Below are 23,631 nucleotides of genomic sequence, written 5' to 3'. Positions count from 1 at the left end.
CACCCGAACGGGAAGGGGAGCCAATTTCGGTGATATTCGTGACAGATCTGGTCATTTTCATACTTTCATGGAATGTTTGGGAATGATGTGGAATAAAGTATTTGTGAAAATTCTTTAGAAGCCGTGGGTTGGACAATTGATAGTACATTTTTACATTATGTAATGTTCACTTGAATAGAAACAGTGCTGTACTGAACGACCAGTTGACAAACTGGGAGGTGTTGGGTTGTGGGTTGGGGAACACTGTCAGCATGGCCACTGCCCTTTAAATATGTCACTCATTGCTTCAGCCCACACCTTGCCACACACACCAAACATAAGCAAAAATAGGTCAAAGGCTGTTCAAGAACATACAAGAACGTTTTTGGGAAACGTGTTAATCTGTACAAACCATTCCGCATCGTAGCAAACGTTCAAGCGAACTGAATGGACCTCCGCACCGGACTTTACACAGACCTGTGCACCATAGTCAAGCAGAGCTACAGTAGGCTTATATGCAAATAAGCTATTTGGCCATCATTCACTTTGAACTGGACTGTGTGTTTGCAGGCACTAGCAACAGCGGCACTTTAGATCATTAGAAAGCATTTGCCAAAAGCCACAAAATACAAATACCTAAATCGATTTCTGCCAATATGTAAATACCACAGGAGTCAGCTTACACTTGGGAACTTTACAGTCCTATTGCTCAAATAACCATGAAGAGCACAGGAGGTTGGTGCCACCTTCATTGGGGAGGATGGGCTCGTGGTAACGGCTGGAACTGAATAAGTGGAAGCAAAAAAGGGGTGGAGGCAGCAAATATTACCAGGCCAGCTGTGATTTACAACCTAATACCAAGAAATGTATTGGTGAATGAGTTATATTTGCTTGAATTTCCTAGTTAAATAAAGGTTAAATAAAATCAAATAAAAATACCTATTAAATCTGGCATTAATGTCTTACTCTATGTCATGGAATTTTGAGTGAAATAGAACCTATTTTTAAAAACCTCTTATAAAGTTGGTGTTCTAGCATAAACTGGGAATTTGATATTTTTGACTGATATGATTGTCTGTTTGTTTTATATCTGCAAAGTACTTCAAACTGTCTGTTCCAGTTTAAGATGTTACAGTAAATTGATTAAGACCATAATGGTTGACCAAATATATATATTTACATTTTATGCTTTTATTTCGCTTCTGAAATAAAACTATCAGATATAATTACTACGTTTGACGGAGTGTTCAGCCAACGTTGTAGAACTGTTTACCGTAGGTGACTTGAATGCGACTCAGTACTCGTGTTTAACAATGGTGTCCGTGGGTAAGTACAGTAACTAGCGAGTAAATCGGGTATACTAGCGTAGCTATATACTTACACATTGCTCTCTAACAGTCCTTATTTATTGTATTAGTCATACAATGAAACCGAGCTTGCTGAATTTATTATTTACTGAGGTTATAATAACTGTGATTACAAGAGAAAACGAATTAGCGAGGGCTTTGCTAGGCAGCTTCCGGGTAGCATTATCTAGCTAAGGGAAAGTCAAAAGTTAGTAACTTGTAGCTAGCTTTCAATCAATTTATAAAAGAGTTTGAACATATTTACATGAACGTTAAATGCACACGTTTTGAACAGTTCAACAGACCGTGGGGAAATATGTATGTGTAACACCTGTTGTGTAAAATACATATTGAGCAAATGTCATAAGCTAGAGAGTTTTATCTTTTTGTACTCTCACTTTTCTGGCCATAATGACAAATCAAATGTTATTGGTCACATACACGTGATTAGCAGATGTTATTGCGGGTGTAGCGAAATGCTTGTGCATCTAGCTCGACAGTGCAGTAATATCTAACAAATTACACAACATATACCCACTACACACAAATCTAAGTAGGAATGAATTAAGACTATATACATTTGGAAGAGCGATGTCAGAGCGGAATGGAATGGACTAAGATAGAAGTATGGAATACAGTATGTGAGATGAGTAATGCAAGATATGTAAACATTAAGTGAATGAGATACCGTAGAATAGTATAGAACAGTATATACATATGAGATGAGTAATGCCAGATATGTACACCTTATTAAAGTTACTAGTGTTCCATTCCTTAAAGTGGCCAGTGATTTCTAGACTGCCTATAGGCAGCAGCCTCTAATGTGCTAGTGATGGCTGTTTAACAATCTGATGGCCTTGAGATAGAAGCTGTTTTTCAGTCTCTCGGGCCCAGCTTTGATGCACCTGTACTGACATTGCCTTCTGGATGATAGCAGGGTGAACAGGCAGTGGCTCGGGTGGTTAATGTCCTTGATGATCTTTTTGGCCTTCCTGTGACATCAGGTGCTGTAGGTGTCCTGGAGGGCGGGTAGTTTTCCCCTGGTAATGCGTCGGGGAGACCGCACCACCCTCTGGGGAGCCTTGTGGTTGCGGACGGTACAGTTGACGTACCAGGCGGTGATACAGCCTGACAGGATGCTTTCAATTGTGCATCTGTAAAAGTCTGAGGGTTTTAGGTGACAAGGCAAATATAATAATTGAGTGGTTGTTGGCAGTGCACATAGGCATTGTTGTTTGTCCAACATGAGTACCATTATCAACTGAAATTGTGTTTATCCTAAACTTATAATTAACAGTTTGAATCCAATTTAATCAAGACAGATGATTGACAGACATTTCATTTCTAGTGGAGGTACTATGCCTCCTGTTGGTAGCTGTGCTGTGGGGCTGCACCAACCCATTTCTGAAGAGAGGCACAGAGGGGATTGAACATGTGAAAAATGATAACAAGTTTCTTCAGTTCCTGGCAGAGGTTAAGTTCCTGTTTTTAAACATCAAGGTAAATTGACACTTGTATTTGGAGAGGGACTAAAACTTTTTCCATTTAGGCCTATAGTCTTGTATGTAATTCTTAATTGATGCAAATGCACTTTCCATGCTTTTCCTGTTATTTATAGCAGATGTAGCCTAAGTGTCCCTTTACATTTGCAGTACCTGATACCATTCCTACTGAATCAGAGTGGGTCCTTGGTGTACTACTTCACTCTTGCCACCACAGGTTAGCTACATCTTACTACTAAGACATGTTGAACTACAGTATGACTGTTTTACACATCGACCGCTCACAATCTCATCCTCCTCAGGTTTCTCTTATCTCCAAATCACATGATTGAAATTGCCCCTAGATGCAGATTTTTCTTCCTCACCCTTTCCCCCCCCCCCCCCCCTCCTCCCCTCATACAGATCTGTCTCTGGCTGTGCCCGTGGCCAACTCCCTCACCTTCCTCTTCACCATGCTCACTGGGAAGCTACTCGGGGAGGAGTTTGGAGGGAAAGGTAAGTGTTGTGTGGTTATGATGTCACCACTCTCCAAACATAATGGCACACATTCTACAACATTGCCATCGCTCTCTGGGCTGTTTGGTTAGCCTTAGCACACATAGCATTGAGAATTGTCTCATTTTTCACACGCTGTCTCTGTGTGTTTGTTTGTTGCAGGAGCTGTTGGAGGAATGGTCCTCACCATGGTGGGCATCACTCTATGCATAGCGAGCTCCATCAGTGAGACTGAGAGCAAGGGGCAGCAGAATGGCACGAAGGTCTCACCATAGAAATAGATACCGTATCAGCACAGTACTGTATATCTCTATGGGTCTCGCTCTAAAAAAGGATGACTGGACACATTTTAAAAAGGTTCTATCCCATACCACCTAGTTCAAGTTATTGTTTCTTGTCTAGGGTACTTTCTATAGGCTTAGTTATGTCTTCAATAGAAGTGACTTTATGCCACATAACATATTTCAACTACAGCGGTGTTTAGGCTATCCAAAGGGACCAAAGCATATCGCTGTAGAACACAACATTTTGTAACAGATAATGAAAATGAGAGCTTCTTATTGGACAAGTTCAAGTAGTAAGCTACCTCCCCAGTCCCTGTTTCAAAACGTTTTCTCCCTACTGGACACAATCCTGACCTATACCAGCCAGGCAGTAGAGTGATTGGACAATATGTAGAAGAGAATGCAAATGAGCTTAGTGGGAACTCATCATGAACAATGTTGTGGCTCCCACACCTTATAACAACTGTGACAGTGTTCAAGTAGGGTTTATTCCAGCCGGGGTCCAGATGTATTGCCTATCTAGTTAATGCCGAGCCAGCCATTCTTGCCACTTTGCTGGCATGCTGTGTGAATACTGCCCATAGAAACACTAGGCTATAGGCCTATAGAAGACCACAGTCAATGTGTTAGTGTTGAAAATAGACCAACTAGAGTTCACATCTTGAAATCACAGTGCTGCTACTGTATACCAAGGTCAGAGAAACCGTTATTACATTGTAATGTCTTAATGTAACTTATTTTGATATGAAACTACGAAGGCGTTCCATGCAAGGTGATATGTTGAGTGTGGAAAAACTGTAGTCTGCTGTTTTATTGCACTTTTTTTTCAGAAATAATGGCATTTAACACAAAAAGCTTATACTGTACAATCAGAGGACGTTGCTGTTTTTTGTAAGATAAAATATTTCATATTGTATATTTCCAAGTTTATTTTGATGAAGAGGAATTCTTTACATTCAATGTACACTACCGTTCAAAAGTTTGGGGTCACTTAGAATTTTCTTTATACACTTTTTTTTAAAGCAAATTTTTGGTCCATTAAAATAACATCAAATTGATCAGAAATACAGTGTAGACATTGTTAATGTTGTAAATGACTATTGTAGCGGGAAACGGCAGATAAAAAAAATGGAATATCTACATAGGCGTACAGAGGCCCATTATCAGCAACCATCACTCCTGTGTTCCAATGGCACGTTGTGTTAGCCTTTTAAAATGATACATTTAGATTAGCTAATTGATCATTAGAAAACCCTTTTACCATTGTTAGCACAGCTGAAAACTGATGTTCTGATTAAAGAAGCAATAAAACTGGTTAGTTGAGTATCTGGAGCATCAGCAATTGTGGGTTCGATTACAGGCTCAAAATGGCCAGAAACAAAGAACTTTCTTCTGAAACTCGTCAGTCTATAACTACTATGAGAAATTAAGGCTATTCCATGCGAGAAATTGCCAAGAAACTGATGATCTCGTGCAACGCTATGTACTACTCCCTTCAAAAGTAAATTTGTGGAATTTCTTTCCTTAATGCGTTTGAGCCAATCAGTTGTGTTGTGACAAGGAAGGAAGAGTGTGCAAAGCTGTCATCAAGGCAAAGGGTGGCTACTTAAACAAATCAAAATATATTTGAGTTTCTTCTAACACTTTTTTGGTTACTACTTGTTTCCAAATGTGCTATTTCGTAGTTTTGATATCTTCACTAAAATTCTACAATGTAGAAAATAGTCAAAAATAAAAACAAATCCTGGAATGAGTATATTTGTCCAAACTTTTGACTGGTACTGTATGTATACAGTTGAATTCTGAAGTTTGCATACACCTTAGCCAAAACTGAGTTTAACTGTATTTTCACAATTCCGGACATTTAATCCTAGTAAAAATTCCTTGTTTTAGGTCAGTTAGGATCACCACTTTTTTTAAGAATGTGAAATGTCCGAATAATAGTAGAGAGAATGATTTATTTCAGCTTTTATTTCTTTCATCACATTCCCAGTGGGTCAGAAGTTTACATACACTCAAGTAGTATTTGGTAGCATTGCCTTTAAATTGTTTAACCTGGGTCAAATGTTCCTGGTAGCCTTCCACAAGCTCCCCACAATAAGTTGGGTGAATGTTGGCCCATTCCTCCTGACAGAGCTGGTGACAGGTTTGTAGGCCTCCTTGCTCGCACACGCTTTTTCAGTTCTGCCGACAAATTTTCTATAGGATTGAGGTCAAGGCTGGCCACTCCAATACCTTGACTTTGTTGTCCTTAAGCCATTTGCCACAACTTTGGATGTATGCTTAGGGTCATTGTCCATTTGGAAGACCCATTTGCGACCAAGCTTTAACTTCCTGACTGATGTCTTGAGATGTTGCTTCAATATATCCACATAATTTTCCATACTAAGGATGCCATCTATTTTGTGAAGTGCACCAGTCCCTCCTGCAGCAAAGCACCCCCACAACATGATGCTGCCACCCCCGTGCTTCATGGTTGGGATGGTGTTCTTTGGCTTGCAAGCCTCCCCCTTTTTCCTCCAAACATAACGATGGTCATTATGGCCAAACAGTTCTATTTTTGTTTCATCAGACAAAATCAAATTTTATTTGTCACATACACATGGTTAGCAGATGTTAATGCGAGTGTAGCGAAATGCTTGTGCTTCTAGTTCCGACCATGCAGTAATAGCTAACAAGTAATCTAACCTAACAATTTCACAACAACTACCTTATACACACAAGTGTAAAGGAATGCATAAGAATATGTACATACAAATATATGAATGAGCGATGGCCGAACGGCATAGGCAAGATGCAGTAGATGGTATAGAGTACAGTATATACATATGAGATGAGTAATGTAGGGTATGTAAACATTATATAAAGTGGCATTGTTTAATCCAAAATTATAAACTTGGATTAGCGAACACAACGTGTCATTGGAACACAGGAGTGATGGTTGCTGATAATTGACCTCTGTACGCCTATGTAGATATTCCATAAAAAATCTGCCATTTCCAGCTACAATAGTCATTCACAACATTAACAATGTCTACACTGTATTTTTGATCATTTTGATGTTATTTTAATGGACACAAAAAAGTAGCTTTTCTTTCAAAAACAAGGACATTTAAGTGACCCCAAACTTTTGAAAGGTAGTATATGTTTGGTTAAAAAAATGTTGAAGAGAAGTCTTTCAACATCTTGTGTTCACTGTGATAAAACCTCATGTTACTCAAGGAATAAAGCGATCCCAGAAAGAAACACACCTGATCTCTGCTGTTGGAATGAGGAGGATCTCTGCCAATTAGACCCTCATCCTCCACTCTCTCTGCCACTCTCTAAAAGATAAACACAACAACACATATTCCAGTTTGCTAAACTATACACCAGACCAACAAACCTTACATACAGTTGAAGTCGGAAGTTCACATCCACTTAGGTTGGAGTCATTAAAACTCGTTTTTCAATCACTCCACAAATTTCTTGTTAACAAACTATAATTTTGGCAAGTCGGTTAGGACATCTACTTTGTGCATGACAAGTCATTTTTCCAACAATTGTTTACAGACAGATTATTTCACTGTATCACAATTCCAGTGGGTCAGAAGTTTACATACACTAAATTGACTGTGCCTTTAAACAGCTTGGAAAATTCCAGAAAATGATGTCATGGCTTTAGAAGCTTGATAGGCTAATTGACATAATTTGAGTCAATTGGAGGTGTACCTGTGGATGTTTTTCAAACCTTCAAACTCAGTGCCTCTTTGCTTGACATCATGGGAAAATCAAATGAAATCAACCAAGACCTCAGTAAAAAATTGTAGACCTCCACAAGTCTGGATCATCGTGGGAGCAATTTCCAAACGCCTTCATCTGTACCACCTTCATCTGTACAAACAATAGTACGCAAGTATAAACACCATCATACCGCTCAGGAAGGAGACGTGTTCTGTCTCCAAGAGATGAACGTACTTTGATGCGAAAAGTGCAAATCAATGCCAGAACAACAGCAAAGGACCTTGTGAAGATGCTGGAAGAAACAGGTACAAAATTATCTATATCCACAGTAAAACGAGTCCTATAATCAACATAACCTGAAAGGCCGCTCAGCAAGGAGGAAGCCACTGCTCCAAAACCACCATAAAAAAGAGAGACTACGGTTTGCAACTGCACATGGGGACAAAGATCATACTTTTTGGAGTAATGTCCTCTGGTCTGATGAAACAAAAATAGAGCTGTTTGGCCATAATGACCATCGTTATGTTTGGAGGAAAAAGGGGGGAGGCTTGCAAGCGGAAGAACACCCTATCCCAACCGTGAAGCACGGGGGTGGCAACATGTTGTGGGGGTGCTTTGCTGCAAGAGGGACTGGTGCACTTCATAAAATAGATGGCATCAGAGGATGGAACATTATGTGGATACATTAAAGCAACATCACGACATCTGTCAGGAAGTTCAGAAAACCAGTCAGTATCTGGTGTGACCACCATTTGCCTTATGCAGTGTGACACATCTCCTTCACATAGTTGATCAGGCTGTTGATTGTGGCCTGTGGAATGTTCTCCAACTCCAATTCAATGGTTTTACAAAGTTGCTGGATATTTGCAGAAACTGGAACACGCTGTTGTACATGTCGATCCATAGCATCCCAAACATGCTCAATGGGTGACACTTCTGGTGAGTATGCAGGCCATGGAAGAACAGACATTTTCAGCTTCCAGGAATTGTGTACAGATCTTTGCGACATGGGGCCGTGCATTATCATGCTGAAATACGTGGTGATGGTGGCGGATGAATGACACGACAATGGGTCTCAGGATCTCGTCACAGTATCTCTGTGCATTCAAATTGCCATCGATAAAATGCAATAGTGTTCGTTGTCCATAGCTTATGCCTGCCCATGCTATAACCCCACCGCCACCATGGGGCACTTTGTTCACAATGTTGACATTAGCAAACCGCTCGCCCAAAATATGCCCTACACGTGTTTTGCGGTTGTGAGGCTGGTAGGACGTACTTCCAAATTCTCTGAAACGATGTTGGAGGCGGCTTATGATAGAGAAACAAACATTCATTTCTTAGGCAACAGCTCTGGTGGACATTCCTGCAGTCAGCATGCAAAGTGCACACTCCCTAAAAACTTGAGACATCTATGGCATTGTGTTGTGTGACAAAACTGCACATTTTAGAGTGGCCTTTTATTGTCCCAAGCACAGTATAATCAGCTTCTTGAGATGCCACACCTGTCAGGTGGATGGATTATCTTGGCAAAGGACAAATGCTCACTAACAGGGATATGAACAAATTTGTGCACAAAATGTTAGACAAAGAAGCTTATTGTGAGCTTATCTTTTATTTCAGCTCATGAAACATGGGACCAACACTTTACATGTTGCATTTATATATTTTATCAGTATAATATACCTCATACATCATTTCAAGGAGAGAAGTGAAAGATGGTCCAATTACACTGCTTAAGGGAAGAAATAACAGCTCAAACTTAATCCCCAGAGGGAAATTTGGTTGCAGGCAGGGGTAACATGTTAAAAAAACAGATAGTACATAGATTTATTTTCTTCTTCAGGCAATAGAATGCATGCGAAAATCAGATACTGCACCATTTCATTCCCTATCCCTACTTGGGCCAAGTGTTTAACATGTTTTAGCCGGTGGGTACAAAGGAGTGCTTGTATCAGTTGCTTTTTAGTCTGGTTTGCATCTGGAACCTGAGGGTTAGAAGTTGGAACGCGGAGTGGAGCGGGTGGTTGCTGTCCTGGAACGGAGGACTTTGGGTAAGGAGGACAATAGAGTGGAGGAGAGAAAAGAGGTATACCTGGTCAACAGGGAGATCTACTGCTGTGTTCTCATCTTCCAGCACCTCCTCGGCCCCCTGCACCTCCTCTCTCCTCCTCCGTACACATCCTTTGAACACACTGGCCTGGACTGCATTGCACACACACACAGAGACATGAACGATCAATCATCGTAAGTGTGTACAGACACAATCATGAATACAATACTTTATACTATGCCAGGGGTCTCAAACATGTGGCCCAGGGGCTACATCATGCCCACAAGTTGCTTTCTTGTGGTTCCACTTCTGATATCTAATTCCTATTCAAATCAGGCCCTCTGTGAGAACAGCAAGACTGACACTGCCCCCCAGGTAATTTGAGTTTGTGTTCTTACCTGGTCCACTCCTTGGCAGAGGCCTAGGTTGGGCTCTGTTCCTCACTGGTCTGGCGTAGAAGATAGCGCTCACCTCCTTCTTTGGTCACCTTTGGATGGCTGGGAGTGTCGTCTTCCCTACTTCATCCCCCGTTGACTTCACCCTCCGTCCGACTGGAACCACAACATCAGAGTTGTGTTCATTAGACACCAAATGGAAGAAAACAGACAAACAGGGCGGGGCTACCTGGACTTATAAGAAAAGCACATTTTCACTACATTTTTGCTACAGTGTTTCGACTGTACCTCTGGAGAGTCCAGGAGAGCAGAGTCCCTGTATCTGTCCTCAGGGCCCCTGGCTGCCTTCCTGCCCTGAGCAAGACAAAGGGAGACCGTGTGTACCTTTATTACCACGCTCAATTGTCCTACAGACAAAATAAATATAAAATATGAATCAGTAGATGATAAGCACAGAGTAGCTTACCTCATATCTCCTTGACAGCCTTCTAATTCCAGGGTAAATTCTGGAAAATAATGGAAAATTGAAATTCATGTAATATAGATATTTTATTAAATATTAAATATTAAATATTTTATTTAGAATAAAATACACACACTAGTCTTAGTCTTGTCTGTCTAAAAGCGGTTCTATTGTCAGTTTCTCTCAAACGTCTGTATGATGATAATTCCATCCATACATCTCAGTGGCTTTAGGAACCGACAGCTCGACATAGGGAAGCTTCTTGAACCTCTCTGCTCCCACTGCCAGCTCATCTGCGCTGGACACGGTCACACCCTCTAGAGTGCACAGCCTAAGAGGTAGCAGGGTCAACGGTCAGGGGGTCACTAATGGGGTCAGAGAGCCTCTAGCCTTTCGGGGGCCCTAAGTGAGATTTGGTTGGCGGCAACAACAAAAAATCTAAATTGTAAACTTAATTTCCTGCATTTCATACCCATTTTGCCATGGGGAGTAGAGAAATGTTGCAGTTTTAATTTATGCAATTCTACACATTTTGCCATCGGGCGGAGAGAAGTTAGGCAATTTTTTATAACACATTTCATGCATTTCTACTCATTTTGCCATGGGGCAGAGAGACATTTTTTGTTTTACTTAGCTGACATTGCTAATTGTTAGCTGACATAGCTAATTAACTGACGGTCAGTGACTGACATAACAAAAGGAGACCTGCTGAAGCAGAACCAAGTTCTGAAATTCCACCTTGTGTATTCTACTATTCTAACTCTTAACACTGAGTTCCTATTTTTTGGGGTCGTGGGCCCCCTGGCGACCGCTTATGTCGCTTATGCCTGGAGCCTGCCCTGGAGAGACTGTCATCTGTGTACCATTAGGTCATTAGACTGCCATTACCTGTAATAGGTCAAACATGCTGTGAGGGTGTGACAGCTGTGTTGTCCTATGTGATCAGTCTCAGTGTGTTTCTATGCGTGCCTGTATGAGTATGTGTGGTGTGTGTGTGTGCGTTTGTGTCTGACCATTCATAATCTCAAATAGTACACACATTGCACATAGAAACATACAACTTATTTGTGTGCGTTCCTCTACAGTGTTTTCCACAATGGAGATCTCCTCTGCTTCCCATTCCGGTTCATCATTCCCAGGACCTGGCAGCGAGACCTGGATCAGATCCTCGGTCTAATCACAGAGAAGGCCAATTTACACACTGGAGCCGTGCGCAGTGAGACGGTTAATAGGGAAACTCACTTTACGATACAGGGTAGAGGAATATACTTTCTCCATTTTGCTGACACATTCGCTCTGTGGAGTAATATTGCCTAGGACAAAAAGATAACAGAATACTTTACAAATAAACTACAGCACTGTAGTTCTAGATAGATTTGTGAGTCAGAAAAAAAGACAAGGCAGAAATACAACCTCCTCTGAGCAGTGAATGCCAAATAATACAATTTGATAAACAATCATTAATATAGCAACTATCCCATTTGATATGATTTGACACCAGGTAGTTAAGAGCGTTGGGCCAGTAACTGAAAGGTTGTTGGTTCAAATCTCAAGACGTCTAGGTGAAAAATCAGTCTGTGCCTTTTGAGCAAGGCACTTAATTCTAATTGCTTGTGTAGGTTGCTCTGGATCAGAGCGTCTGCTAAATGACTCAAATGTCAAATACCAATTGTATTAATTACAGAACATTCACCCACAGACATTTCACAATATCACTTATGGCCACGCACCCTTCAGTCATAGGGCAGTGTCCATGGCAACACACATCATCATCCTGGCCAATAACACATCTACATAGACAGATTGAGTGCCCCACTTGAATGAATAACTAACAATATAGCCACTCCGTCCACAAAACGGCCACTGACCTTACTGTTAGGTCCAGAGGCTATTGAGGCAAGCCCTGTTAATATCACTCATTGTTTCTGACCACATAATGTAACAATAAATCAATACTTCAAACTAAACCTAGCCATAGACAGATAATGTTTCTACAGTGTTTTCACTTTGATGTGGTACTATGCAACGTTGTTGTATTTCAACCGAGCGGTAGGCATGGGGGCTGCCAGTGAGGGGCTGCGTACAGATGTAGGATCTTAATTTCATGACTCTTTTGTTGCAGCACAGCAGGAAATGCAAACTTGTTTAAAAAAGTTTGCTGGGTTTTTAAAGGTTTGTAATTTCCACTTTGAAAATTCAGACTTGATTTGCCCTAATGAAAAATGTATTAACCCCAATAAAAATGGCCATGAATTATAATCCACATGCTAATTCACATTTCCTGTTGCTGCAGGATTATTTACCTGCTGTGGCAAACTGGCTCAAACTAAGATCCTACATCTGTAGGCTGTGTATCAGGCCTTCCCAGGCATGTTCAGAGCCCTGATAACACAGTGGCAAAACAACATCTGTGCCAACCCAAGTGTCACACAATTGCCTTTCTACTGTTTCATATTAACTCAGTGGTGTAGAGAAAGAATGCTGACGGGCAAGTTATGGTGGCCTTTCTGGTCCCAGTCAGATAATGGAGATTTATATTATTTTTAGGAGTACGATATTGCTCCAAAGCAGTACACACACTCCACAGCTGAAAATTAAATACATTCATATCTTGCTATCCAACCAATTGGACTGAATAAAAAGCAAGCACTTTCCATTGTGCGGAAAACATATAACCCTAACCCTAATGAGATGCTGCGCTTGAAATGGCCTTGTATGACAAGCATCCGTGACACGTCCGAGAGTCCTTGCATAATATTACCTCATCAAGACAAGATCTGTCCTCCTTTGATATACGAATGTATCTGATGATAGAGAGAGCTATTGAAATGGGCCAACAATTACCTAAGACACTGGGTGACAGCTTGAATACAGCACAGAACATTGATGTTTTGATGTTATTATGGGTGCTTATTTTCATATTTGTTTTGGTACCGGTTCTGATCCACCTGATTTGAGTGGGTGTGCTAGCGTGACCATCTCCCTCGGAGCGTTCCAGTGGCGAGTCCGAGATGGTTTAGGCATGGACTAACGAGTGATGGACCCGGCGGAGAGCCGCCACACACAGAAAACCATACTGAACCTTACCTGAGCTCCTTCTCTGGGTACAGGCTGCGTCTTCAACCCTGTGGTCAAATAACTGTATGGAGGGTTCACACGTCATCACCGACGTCAATGAGACATAGAACGCTTGACCCATGTCTGTATGAAAATATTTGCATAATAGTTTACTAGCTTCATGTGCATTAGGCACACAATGCATACATCACATAGGAAACGTTCATTCGGACCAAATAATGTAACCTACTGGAGCTAGACATTTACACACGTCATGATAGACATACATGGTAGACATGAATAAATGGACCGATGCCATTGAACATACAGGGGTAGAATTAAGACAATTTCTAGAGAATTCATAATTCTGCCTGGTAGACTACTACTCACTCCAGCTTCTTGAACCTCTCAAAAGACTGCAGCTACGTACTTGGCCCCGGTCTGGAGGTCATGCAGCTCCCTGACCCTGACGGGGGTGTACAGGGTCCTCACGGCTAGTGGAGCCTGGATGCAGTGGGTCACGTCATTGAGGAATGCCTCCATGGTGGCCACCTGTCGATGGTTGACCACGAACCTCCTGCCAGAGTAGGAGTCACCGTTCATGTAGACCATCACGCTCTTGACCGGAGGCAGGAGTTGCTGACCCACTAGAAGCCATTTCACCAGATGCTGTCTTTGTCCCCATCTGCTCGGGGTCTAACACACCACCTCTCATACACTCAAACCTTAGAAGGCTAGAAGAGTGTCGAAATGTTTGAATTAGAAGGTGAGACCCCCTTCTGTTGTTGTGTTCTGTGTGGTGGTCTCTCACAGCTCTGGACTCTCCCGCTGCTATCTCTCTCTCTCTCTCACACACACATCTCTGGCGGCTGTGAGTATTTCCTGGTTGCCATGGCAGCAGGGCCAGCAATGACTGGCTTTGTGGGCAAAACCATCAGCAGCAACGAACGACAAGAGGGAGAATACAGGAGCAATAGTCAGAGAGCAAGGGGACAGTGTTGTAAGCTGAATAAAGAAACCATAAAACAATGCATCATCTTAAAAAAAACACACACAAAAAAAAACATACAAAACCTGTGGAAATTGACATGGTCAAATTCACAAGTGAAGCCTAATGGTAGTTCTGTAGTATGTACAACGGAAACAGTACTTAAAGCTCAGGGATAACCCCTCTACAATAGGTTAGGCTCTGGGAGTTGACTTGAGGGAGTTGGAATACCTTTTCCATTCATCCATTTCAAACATTCTCCCTTGCTTGACCTTGTATGGGCTGTCAAGAAAGCAGCTTTGGTGTTGTCGATATCCCCACAAACAAGGACAGTATGTTGAACTGTATAACTGCACTTTAATGATTGTATTGAGTATGTGGTCTCAATGGGAAATACGAGCTTGCGTGGATCACCTGAGATAAACTAAAGGCAGCAGGAATTCCCTTGAATCTCACCCATATCTTATTTGAAAACAACGGAGATCACCATAGTTATATGGAACGATGAAGACAATAGCAGTGACGTAAAGCGACATCACATATAGCACTGACAGCAACAACATAAGTATTATTGTTAAAAAACATAGCTTGAATATATTATTTGACCACGTCATCAATGGATAGTTACACACATAAACATTATTCATAATATGTTTCCCCCAAACATTCACTCTGTGCCACTCAAACACATCTTGAATAAATACCCCCCCCCCAAAATTATACATTTAATTATACCCCTCCCACTGTGGGATAGCTAGATTAATTTATTTGGTATATGATTATTTATGTATCGTTAACATAATTTCATTTATCAACATGGGGAAAGATTCAGTCCTTCAGATCATTGTCCAGTTTAGAGAAACAGCCTCTCCTTGGTCCTCTGCCATTAGGAAATATTCAGTCTCTCTTTCAGTGACAGGTACTGAGAGAGAGAAGAGAAAGATAATGCAATTGTTAACCTTGCATTGAATATTGGTCTTATTCTTCAACACAATCAATGAAAACAATGCGCCAAATGACATAAAATTTGAGAAAACGGCTTTCACTTTTTTACGGCTGGCAATAGCTTGTTGAAGCCATAGCATCTCCATGGCCAGATTGTTCCTGTGTAGCTGCAAGGCTTCGGGGGTATGGGGCTCGTCCTGGGCCAGACTACGCCACCGCTGGGAACCTGGGAAAAGGCAGACACGTTCAGAGCAAGTCATTAACTTACATGCCCTAAAAACAATGAGTATAAAGTCTCTAAAAACAAGCATATTTGGATTCACACACACTACACTTTTATTTGACCCACCTTACCTTTCTCAAAACAACCATAGCTCACATCTCGACCCAGACTGCTCCAGACAGTGGTCGTATCCCCTGTGCTCTCCAGCATGCCTCCTCCATCCAGCTGCTCAACCTGACTGCTCTCAGTCTCCCCCTCACCCCCAGGTGGACAAGAAGAAGGACTGGGTGAGCCCCTGGAGATGGATGCCTGTCCATGGCTGTAGGGGTCATCTCTCTCCGGTTCTAGCCTATCAGACATAAGCTGTGCCCCTTCTCTCTCCCCTGGCTGCTCCAGAGGATGGCTTCCCCTGTCTGCTGCTTCTTCCACATGTTTTTTGGTGAAGATACCAGATGGGCCATCCTGTATGGTAGAGTACAATAACATTTGTTAGATACACAAACTGTGCAGAAAATGACAGGCAGAACTTACGGTCTTCGACAGAATGGCAAACTCATCAAGGATCTCAACCACCCTAGCCACGGTTTGTTCACCACGCTACCAGAAGGTGGAGACAGTACAGGTGCATCAAAGCTGGGGTCGAGAGGTTGAAAAACAGCTTCTATTTCCAGGCCATCAGACTGTTAAATAGTCACCACTAGCCGGCCTCCACCTAGTACCCGGCCCTGAACTTTAGTACCATCCGGTACTCAGCCCTGCACCTTAGAGACTGCTGCCCTATGTACATAGTCATTGAACACTGGTCACTTTAATCGTGTTTATACATTGTTTTACCCACTTCACATGTATATACACTGTATTCTAATGAAGGCACAACCTATATAACTACTGCTGTACCTTTTCTATTCATATACTGTCACTCCATAATGTCTATACACACACACACACTATCATATACACTACCGGTCAAAAGTTTTAGAACACCTACTCATTCAAGGGTTTATCTCTAATTTTACTATTTTCTACATTGTAGAATAATAGTGAAGACATCAAACCTATGAAATAACACATATGGAATCATGTAGTAACCAAAACAGTGTTGAACAAATCAAAATATATTTTATATTTGATTCTTCAAATAGCCACCCTTTGCCTTATTGGGTTCTGAGATTATGATATATACTTAGTCATGTCACTGAGGGAGAGAGGGTCATTTATAACGTTTACATTATATCAGGGATCCTATTGAAATATTGAGTGCTTAGGGCTTCACCAGAAGATAATGGTAATCTGCAGGAGGAAGGTACAGTTGAAGTCGGAAGTTTACAGACACTTAGGTTGGAGTCATTAAAACTAGTTTTTCAACCACTCCACACATTCCTTGTCAACAAACTATAGTTTTGGCAAGTTAGGACATCTAAAACGAGTCCTATAATCAACATAACCTGAAAGGCCGCTCAGCAAGGAGGAAGCCACTGCTTCAAAACCACCATAAAAAAGCCAGACTACGGTTTGCAACTGCACATGGGGACAAAGATCGTACTTTTTGGAGAAATGTCCTCTGGTCTGATGAAACAAAAATAGAACTGTTTGGTCATAATGACCATCGTTATGTTTGGAGGAAAAAGGGGGAGGCTTGCAAGCCAAAGAACACCATCCCAACCGTGAAGCACGGGGGTGGCAGCATCATGTTGTGGGGGTGCTTTGCTGCAGGAGGGACTGGTGCACCTCACAAAATAGATGGCATCATGAGGGAGGAAAATGATGTGGATATATTGAAACAACATCTCAAGACATCAGTCAAGAAGTTAAAGCTTGGTCGCAAATGCGTCTTCCGAATGGACAATGACCCTAAGCATACTTCTAAAGTTGTGGCAAAATGACTTAAGGACAACAAAGTCAAGGTATTGGAGTGGCCATCGCAAAGCCTTGACCTCAATCCTATAGACAATTTGTCGGCAGAACTGAAAAATCGTGCGGGCAAGGAGGCCTACAAACCTGACTCAGTTATACCAGCTCTGTCAGGAGGAATGGGCCAAAATTTCATCCAACTTATTGTGGCAAGCTTGTGGAAGGCTACCCGAAACATTTGACCCAAGTTAAACAATTTAAAGGCAATCCTTCCAAATACTAATTGAGTGTATGTAAACTTCTGACCCACTGGGAATGTGATGAAAGAAATAAAAGCTGAAATAAATAATTCTCTACTATTATTCTGACATTTCACATTCTTAAAATAAAGTGGTGATCCTAACTGACCTAAGACAGGCAATTTTTACTCGGATTAAATGTCAGGAATTGTGAAAAACTGAGTTTAAATGTATTTGGTTTAGGTGTATGTAAACTTCCAACTTCATTTCCAAGTTTAAATAAGTTGAACAGCTATTGTTCAAGAGGGGGGACTGTTGGGTTCTGAGAATATGTAATATACTTATTCATGTCACTGAGGGAGAGAGGGTAATGTATAACATTTACATTATATCAGGGATCCTATTGAAATTAATTTGTGTAATTCCTTTTGTTCTTAATGCATTTGAGCCAATCAGTTGTGTTGTGATAAGGCGGTGGTGGGGTGGGGTGGGGGGTGGGGTGTATACAGAAGAAAGCCCTATTTGGTAAAAGAGCACGTCCATATTATAGCAAGAACTCAAATAAGCAAAGAGAAATTACTTTAAGACATGAAGGTCAGTCAATCAGGAACATTTCAAGAACTTTGAAAGTGCAGTCGCAAAAACCATCAAGCGCTCATCTCTGGTCTGATGAGTCAAATTTGAGATGTTTGGTTCCAACAACCGTACCTTTGAGACACAGAGTAGGTGAACGGATGATCTCAGCATATGTGGTTCCCACCGCAAAGCATGATGGAGGAGGTGTGGGGGTGCTTTGCTGGTGACACTCTCTGTGATTTATTTAGAATTCAAGGCTCACTTAACTAGAATGGCTACCACAGCATTCTGCAGCAATACGCCACCCCACCCGGTTTGAGCTAAGTGGAACTATCCTTTGTTTTTCAACAGGACAATGACCCAATACACCTCCAGGCTGTGTAAGGGCTATTTGACCAAGAGGACGAGTGATGGAGTGCAGCATCAGATTACTTGGCCTGCACAATCACCAACCTCAACCCAATTGGGATGGTTTGGGATGAGTTGGACCGCAGAGTGAAGGAAAAGCAGCCAACAAGTGCTCAGCATATGTGGGAACTCCTTCAAGACTGTTAGAAAAGCATTCCTCATGAAGCTGGTTGAGCTGGCTGGTTCGCGATAACATCTGCAAAATGTGTGTACACATCCAATAACATTCGATTTGAAACCCTAAAATGCTTACGTCTTTGAAGTGAGGAATGGCAATAATGTTCCCCTTCCAATCTAAATGGTTCACTCCTCCATCGATATCTCTCACAATGTCCTCAAACTCTGAACGTGCGCAGTTGATCTCCTTTCTCATCAGATATCCACGAGCGCGTGCCTGTGGGAAAGGGATGAGGTGACCACTGTGTTAAGTGTTAGCTACAAAACCTGGTGAGGTTAAACTTGTTAGCTAGTAGTAGTGTAGCAATTGACAACTAGAGCTAGGTTTGAGCCAACAACCATTCAGTAACAGGGAGAGCAGATTACCACCTCTGCCATTAAGGTCCCTCCAGACCTATTGGCAGGGGCTGTTGTATACAGAATGGCACTGGCCACATTATTCCACCTCTCCGGAGAAGCCTCTATTCCCAATGAAACACTTCCATCAAATGAAGGAGGCTTTTGGGATAATCGACCTACCGTTAGAGCATGGGTACAGCTAGGGCATGAACAAACAATTAGCTACTGTACTGTATGTTACAGAGCATGTTGTAGTACACTTTCCTACTGTGCCATAAAGGTCCAGACCGTTTGGCAGAGTACATTCAAATACAGGGAATCTACACTATCATAAAAAGCTAGCTACATACATTTAGTGAATACAACCCTGTTCAACAGAGACTGTAGTTAGCTACAATACTGTATTTAGCTAGCAGCTAGAACGCATCGTTTAACGTTAGTTAGTAACTTAGTTAGTAACCTCCCACCCACACTCATTCCCCACTGCCAGCCAACACTAGCTAAAGTTAGCTTTGAAGCTGCTTTCAAACAACATGCACGCAGCTATAGTAGCAAGACAACACGGTTAAGCAAACGGGCATTATTTGTTTGGAGACGCCAGCTAGTTAGTTAGCTAGTTAGCTGTTTTTACCTGAAATAGTATAAAAATCCACTCGCTTCCCTCCATTGCTATGGTAACGAGGCAAAGTGCGCGGGAAATAAACCGATTTTTGTTCCTTTTCCGGGGTCACAACACGTCAAGTGAAAATGAAAAGTCCCTTCGTGAAAAGTGTAATTTAAAATATATATCAACATCTCCTTATAAGTTGGAAACACGTCTATATTTCTAATATATTCAAAGCTATTATTAGTCATTTCTGCGTTATGTCGTTATTGGTGTTTATTTTGAAAAATATGTGAGCGACCCCGGAAGTACTTATTTTTGCAAACTTTGTAACGCTACCGCTGTCCAAAAATATTTGGCTGTCGGGTTGCCGCATGGCTTCTTGCTAAAAATCAACGCCACACGCGAAAATGAGTGGTGTGAACCAAATGACTTTGTTCCAGACGTGGGGAGCATCTGTTCCGCAAAAGGTTAGTCAAACGAATAATGTAAAGAAGTCTTCCGGGCGACGAAAAACAACCCAAAACAGCAGGGGCAGCACAGCAGCCTCAGTCAAGACTCAGAAGAGGGCGACTGGTATAACTTTGCCACCCCCGGCGCCCCGTAACACGCTATGGGGTGAATTTGATCAAGGGTCCACAGCTGACAACGAGGTGAGAGATGTCGAGGAGGTTGCTGCTGCTGATGAAGATGATGATGATTTAATGGTAGTTGCTGTTTATGAGGCGGAAAAGTCTTTGCAAATTGATGGAAACGTTGGACAACAGAGTGAACACACAACAAATGTTGAGAGTACTTGTCTCACACAGATGAGCTCAAGTGGATCAACATATTACAAAGACTTCCCTGGCCTTGACAGCTCCTCTGCAAAGGTATGGATCTACCCCACCAACTATCCCATAAGGGACTACCAACTAAAGATATCGGAGGCAGCTTTATTTCAGAATACGCTGGTATGCCTCCCCACTGGCCTGGGCAAGACTTTTATTGCTGCTGTGGTAATGTACAACTTTTATCGATGGTATCCATCTGGAAAGATCGTTTTCATGGCACCAACAAAACCGCTGGTGGCACAACAAATAGAAGCGTGCTACAAAGTGATGGGTATTCCACAGACACACATGGCAGAGTTGACGGGTAAGTTGCCACACATGTACCTTAAACGCGTTTAAACAGGGCCATGGCAAGGCTATAAAACGTCTCTTGTCTGACATTTCCAGTCCTTTTCCACCAGGGAGCACGCAGGCTCAGCAGAGGCAGGAACTGTGGAGGTCCAGGCGCGTCTTCTTCCTCACTCCCCAGGTGTTGGTGAACGACCTGTCTCGAGCTACCTGCCCCGCGCTGCACGTCAAGTGTGTGGTGATTGACGAGGCTCACAAGGCACTGGGGAATCATGCCTATTGCCAGGTATCTAACACTTAAAACCATACCTGGGAATGTTTCTGCTTTAACTAAGGACGTTTGTGTTGAACTTTCCATTTATGTCAATGACCATTACAGACCAGAGGTAAGCTATTTCACCACTGTTCTATAACTGATACTGGCTCCAGTTACCACCAGGGGAATTGATTGATTGATAGAATTTAATAGATGATTAAAAGTAATTAACATTGACATTGACATTAAAAGACAAAATTACATGCATACAATAAAACACAATACAGCCCAGATGCTTATTTTAATTGCTGTCCCCAAAATCAAATCGAATCCTATGTTATTGGTCACATGCAGATGTTATTGCTGGTGTAGCGAAATGCTTGTGTTTCTAGCTCTGACAGTGCAGTAATATCTAACAAATAATATCTTAACAATTTCACAACATATACCCAATACACACAAATCTAAGTAAAGGAATAGAATTATGAGTATTTAAATATATGGGCGAGCAATGTCAGTGGCACAGACTAAGATACAGCAGAATAGAATACAGTATATACATATGAGAGGGGTAATGCAAAATATGTAAACATTATTAAAGTGACTGGTGTTCCATTTATTAAAGTGGCCAGTGATTTCAAGTCTATGTATATAGGGCAGCAGCCTCTAATGTGCTGGTGATGGCAGCAATAATTATCAACAGCAGAGGTGCCCGTTTGAGAGGCCTTGTGAGAAAAATACCCCCAATCAAACCGCCATGTTATTTCTCAGATATTGTTTTTGTGACACCTTAAAGCTATTCTCTATTTAGACTGTTAAATTGCGGGAATAATGGGATGTTATCGCTGCTTCTCTCCTCAGGTGGTGAGACAGTTGGGGAGCCAGACTCAACAGTTTCGCATCCTGGCACTCAGCGCCACGCCAGGTGGAGACTCAAATGTGAGCAGCACAGCCTCTTCCACAACACTCTGAGGATGTTTACCACTATTATTTTGACCTTATGATGCTTGCAAAAGGGTGTTAAATGGACTAACATGACATTATGCACTGGCATTATGTAATGATGTACCACTTCAACCATTTACAAGAGAACAGAAATTATATTCCACCTCAATAGTATTCACGTTATGTAGGATTATCACCCAAATGACCTACTTCTTAGAAATCTATCAGCTCACTCGGGACTGTCTTCCTCTGCAGTCAGTGCAGCAAGTCATATCCAACCTGCTGATCTCCCACATTGAGCTGCGGTCTGAAGAGAGCCCTGACATCCAGGCCCACTCCCACCAGCGCAGCCTGGAGAAGGTGGTGGTTCCCTTGGGGGAGTCGCTGGCCGGGCACCAGGCCCTCTACCTACAGGTAGGCACCATAGATCCTCTCATATCAGACTTGGCGGCACAGATTGTTTTCCTGGAAATGTGATGTAGCTTATGTCAACTAGAAAGGTAAACAGTGTTCCTATCTGTATGACAGCTGTAGAGCCTTCCAAAACACAATAATAACGTCTATATTTTGTTAGCTTTTTGAACTTTGTGGTGAAGGAGTGGGTTCTGAGGCTGGTTCCCTTTTGACCCTGGGTTATGTGATATTTGTGTTGGTGCACTGTCACCATCTTCTGGCAGAGATTTGTTTTTGCAGGATGTTTTTTTCAACTCTACCGTACTTGGAAGTAAACATTCTCTTTTGCCATCTCCGTGTGGTACAACTTAATTCATTATTTCTAACAATTTAGTGAGAAGCTGCATACCAGCGTGCACTGTGGTTGTTCGTCAATGTACTGTTGTGCCCATTTCAGACTAATTGGTCTCAATTGGCTGGAGTGGTAGAATGTTGTGGCTGTAGAGCAAAGGGCCAATCCACCAGCTACTCCTCCAGCACTGTACCTCCAACCTCAATCACTGTCACCTGTCAAGGTGCTCCCCATGATCCAGCATTCCAGACAGCCTCTGGCGAGGAGGAGACTGGACTCGTGTGGTGCACCTCTTGTCTGATGTGCTCAATTTCCAAAGTTACTCTCATGGTTTATGGTCTAGACAAGATGACATGGCCTCAACATTGACTAACTCAAAGTAGGTTTGCCTCAGCAAGCATTGCCTTCATGGTCTAGACTAGTTGCTCTCAACATCGACTAACCGTAGTAGGTTTGCCTACTCCCTGGGCGCCTCATTGCATAATATCAATGTAACTGCCTGAGCCTACTTGAGGCTCCATGATATATTGTGCATGGTTCCCGCTTGTGAGGGATTGTGTTTCACACAAGTAATTGAGCCCACAATTATTCCCTTGTCATGTGAAAGAATATTTGTTCCCATTCCCTCTTTTGTAGGTTATGTATTTTGGGTGTGAATTGAGTAATTTGGCAGACATGTCAGATGTTCCCTCTGGAGATTTCCTGCTCCCTCAGGCACTAAGCTGGGGCTTAGTAACCTCATATGCCCCCATCTCACCTTCAGGTTTTGAATAGCCTTCAGCATGGTGCCATTTCCATGCTCACTGGTGCCAGATAGGTTTGAAACTAAACTTTACAGCTGTGGATCTGCTTCCGTGTGTCTGAACATGACTAATCAAGCTTTTTTTGTATACTGGTAGTCTAGGTTATTATTGGGA

At 42.1% G+C, this 23,631-nt stretch overlaps 4 protein-coding genes across 9 annotated transcripts in view; 2 read left to right on the top strand and 2 right to left on the bottom strand.

Moving 5' to 3' along the window:
- The first annotated feature begins 1,247 nt into the window (after positions 1-1,247).
- Positions 1,248-6,852, top strand: tmem234 (transmembrane protein 234). The gene is made up of 5 exons (XM_055864237.1): positions 1,248-1,305; positions 2,674-2,825; positions 2,978-3,044; positions 3,230-3,322; positions 3,485-6,852. The coding sequence occupies exons 1-5, from the start codon at positions 1,293-1,295 to the stop codon at positions 3,595-3,597; spliced, it is 438 nt and encodes a 145-aa protein (XP_055720212.1). The 5' UTR covers positions 1,248-1,292; the 3' UTR covers positions 3,598-6,852.
- A 2,100-nt stretch (positions 6,853-8,952) lies between these two features.
- On the bottom strand, positions 8,953-14,556 carry LOC129812572 (doublecortin domain-containing protein 2C-like). 3 transcript variants are annotated; one of them, XR_008753029.1, is made up of 5 exons: positions 11,299-11,946; positions 10,244-10,283; positions 10,066-10,131; positions 9,781-9,933; positions 8,953-9,534 (listed from the first exon to the last, which is right to left on the bottom strand). XR_008753029.1 is itself a non-coding variant. In XM_055864238.1 (5 exons), exons 1-4 carry the CDS (start codon positions 13,907-13,909, stop codon positions 9,919-9,921), a joined length of 303 nt encoding a protein of 100 aa, XP_055720213.1. In that variant the 5' UTR covers positions 13,910-14,556; the 3' UTR covers positions 8,953-9,534; positions 9,781-9,918. The 3 variants fall into 3 exon arrangements, 2 of the variants coding, with proteins under 2 accessions (XP_055720213.1, XP_055720215.1); XM_055864238.1 differs by lacking the exon at positions 11,299-11,946 and adding an exon at positions 13,728-14,556; XM_055864240.1 differs by lacking the exon at positions 11,299-11,946 and adding an exon at positions 13,728-14,556 and having other exon boundaries at positions 8,953-9,377.
- Positions 14,557-14,622: 66 nt separating this feature from the next.
- Positions 14,623-19,900, bottom strand: iqcc (IQ motif containing C). The gene is made up of 5 exons (XM_055864236.1): positions 19,675-19,900; positions 18,781-18,921; positions 15,585-15,915; positions 15,332-15,456; positions 14,623-15,207 (listed from the first exon to the last, which is right to left on the bottom strand). Exons 1-5 carry the CDS (start codon positions 19,708-19,710, stop codon positions 15,172-15,174), a joined length of 669 nt encoding a protein of 222 aa, XP_055720211.1. The 5' UTR covers positions 19,711-19,900; the 3' UTR covers positions 14,623-15,171.
- A 64-nt stretch (positions 19,901-19,964) lies between these two features.
- The window catches only part of fancm (FA complementation group M), a 76,239-nt gene continuing 72,572 nt past the window's right edge, over positions 19,965-23,631 (top strand). For all 4 annotated transcript variants that reach the window (XM_055864232.1, XM_055864233.1, XM_055864230.1 and 1 more), the window contains exons 1-4: positions 19,965-20,784; positions 20,882-21,054; positions 21,886-21,963; positions 22,225-22,383. In XM_055864232.1, coding sequence (XP_055720207.1) covers positions 20,058-20,784; positions 20,882-21,054; positions 21,886-21,963; positions 22,225-22,383 — 1,137 coding nt within the window. In that variant the 5' untranslated portion in view covers positions 19,965-20,057. The remainder of the gene's footprint in view (positions 20,785-20,881; positions 21,055-21,885; positions 21,964-22,224; positions 22,384-23,631) is intronic.

The sequence above is a fragment of the Salvelinus fontinalis genome, chromosome 16, assembly GCF_029448725.1.
Source record: "Salvelinus fontinalis isolate EN_2023a chromosome 16, ASM2944872v1, whole genome shotgun sequence".
Taxonomy (NCBI): Eukaryota; Metazoa; Chordata; class Actinopteri; order Salmoniformes; family Salmonidae; genus Salvelinus; species Salvelinus fontinalis.
The sequence above is the reverse complement of the archived record's forward strand: the minus strand, read 5'-3'. Positions and strand labels throughout refer to the sequence as shown.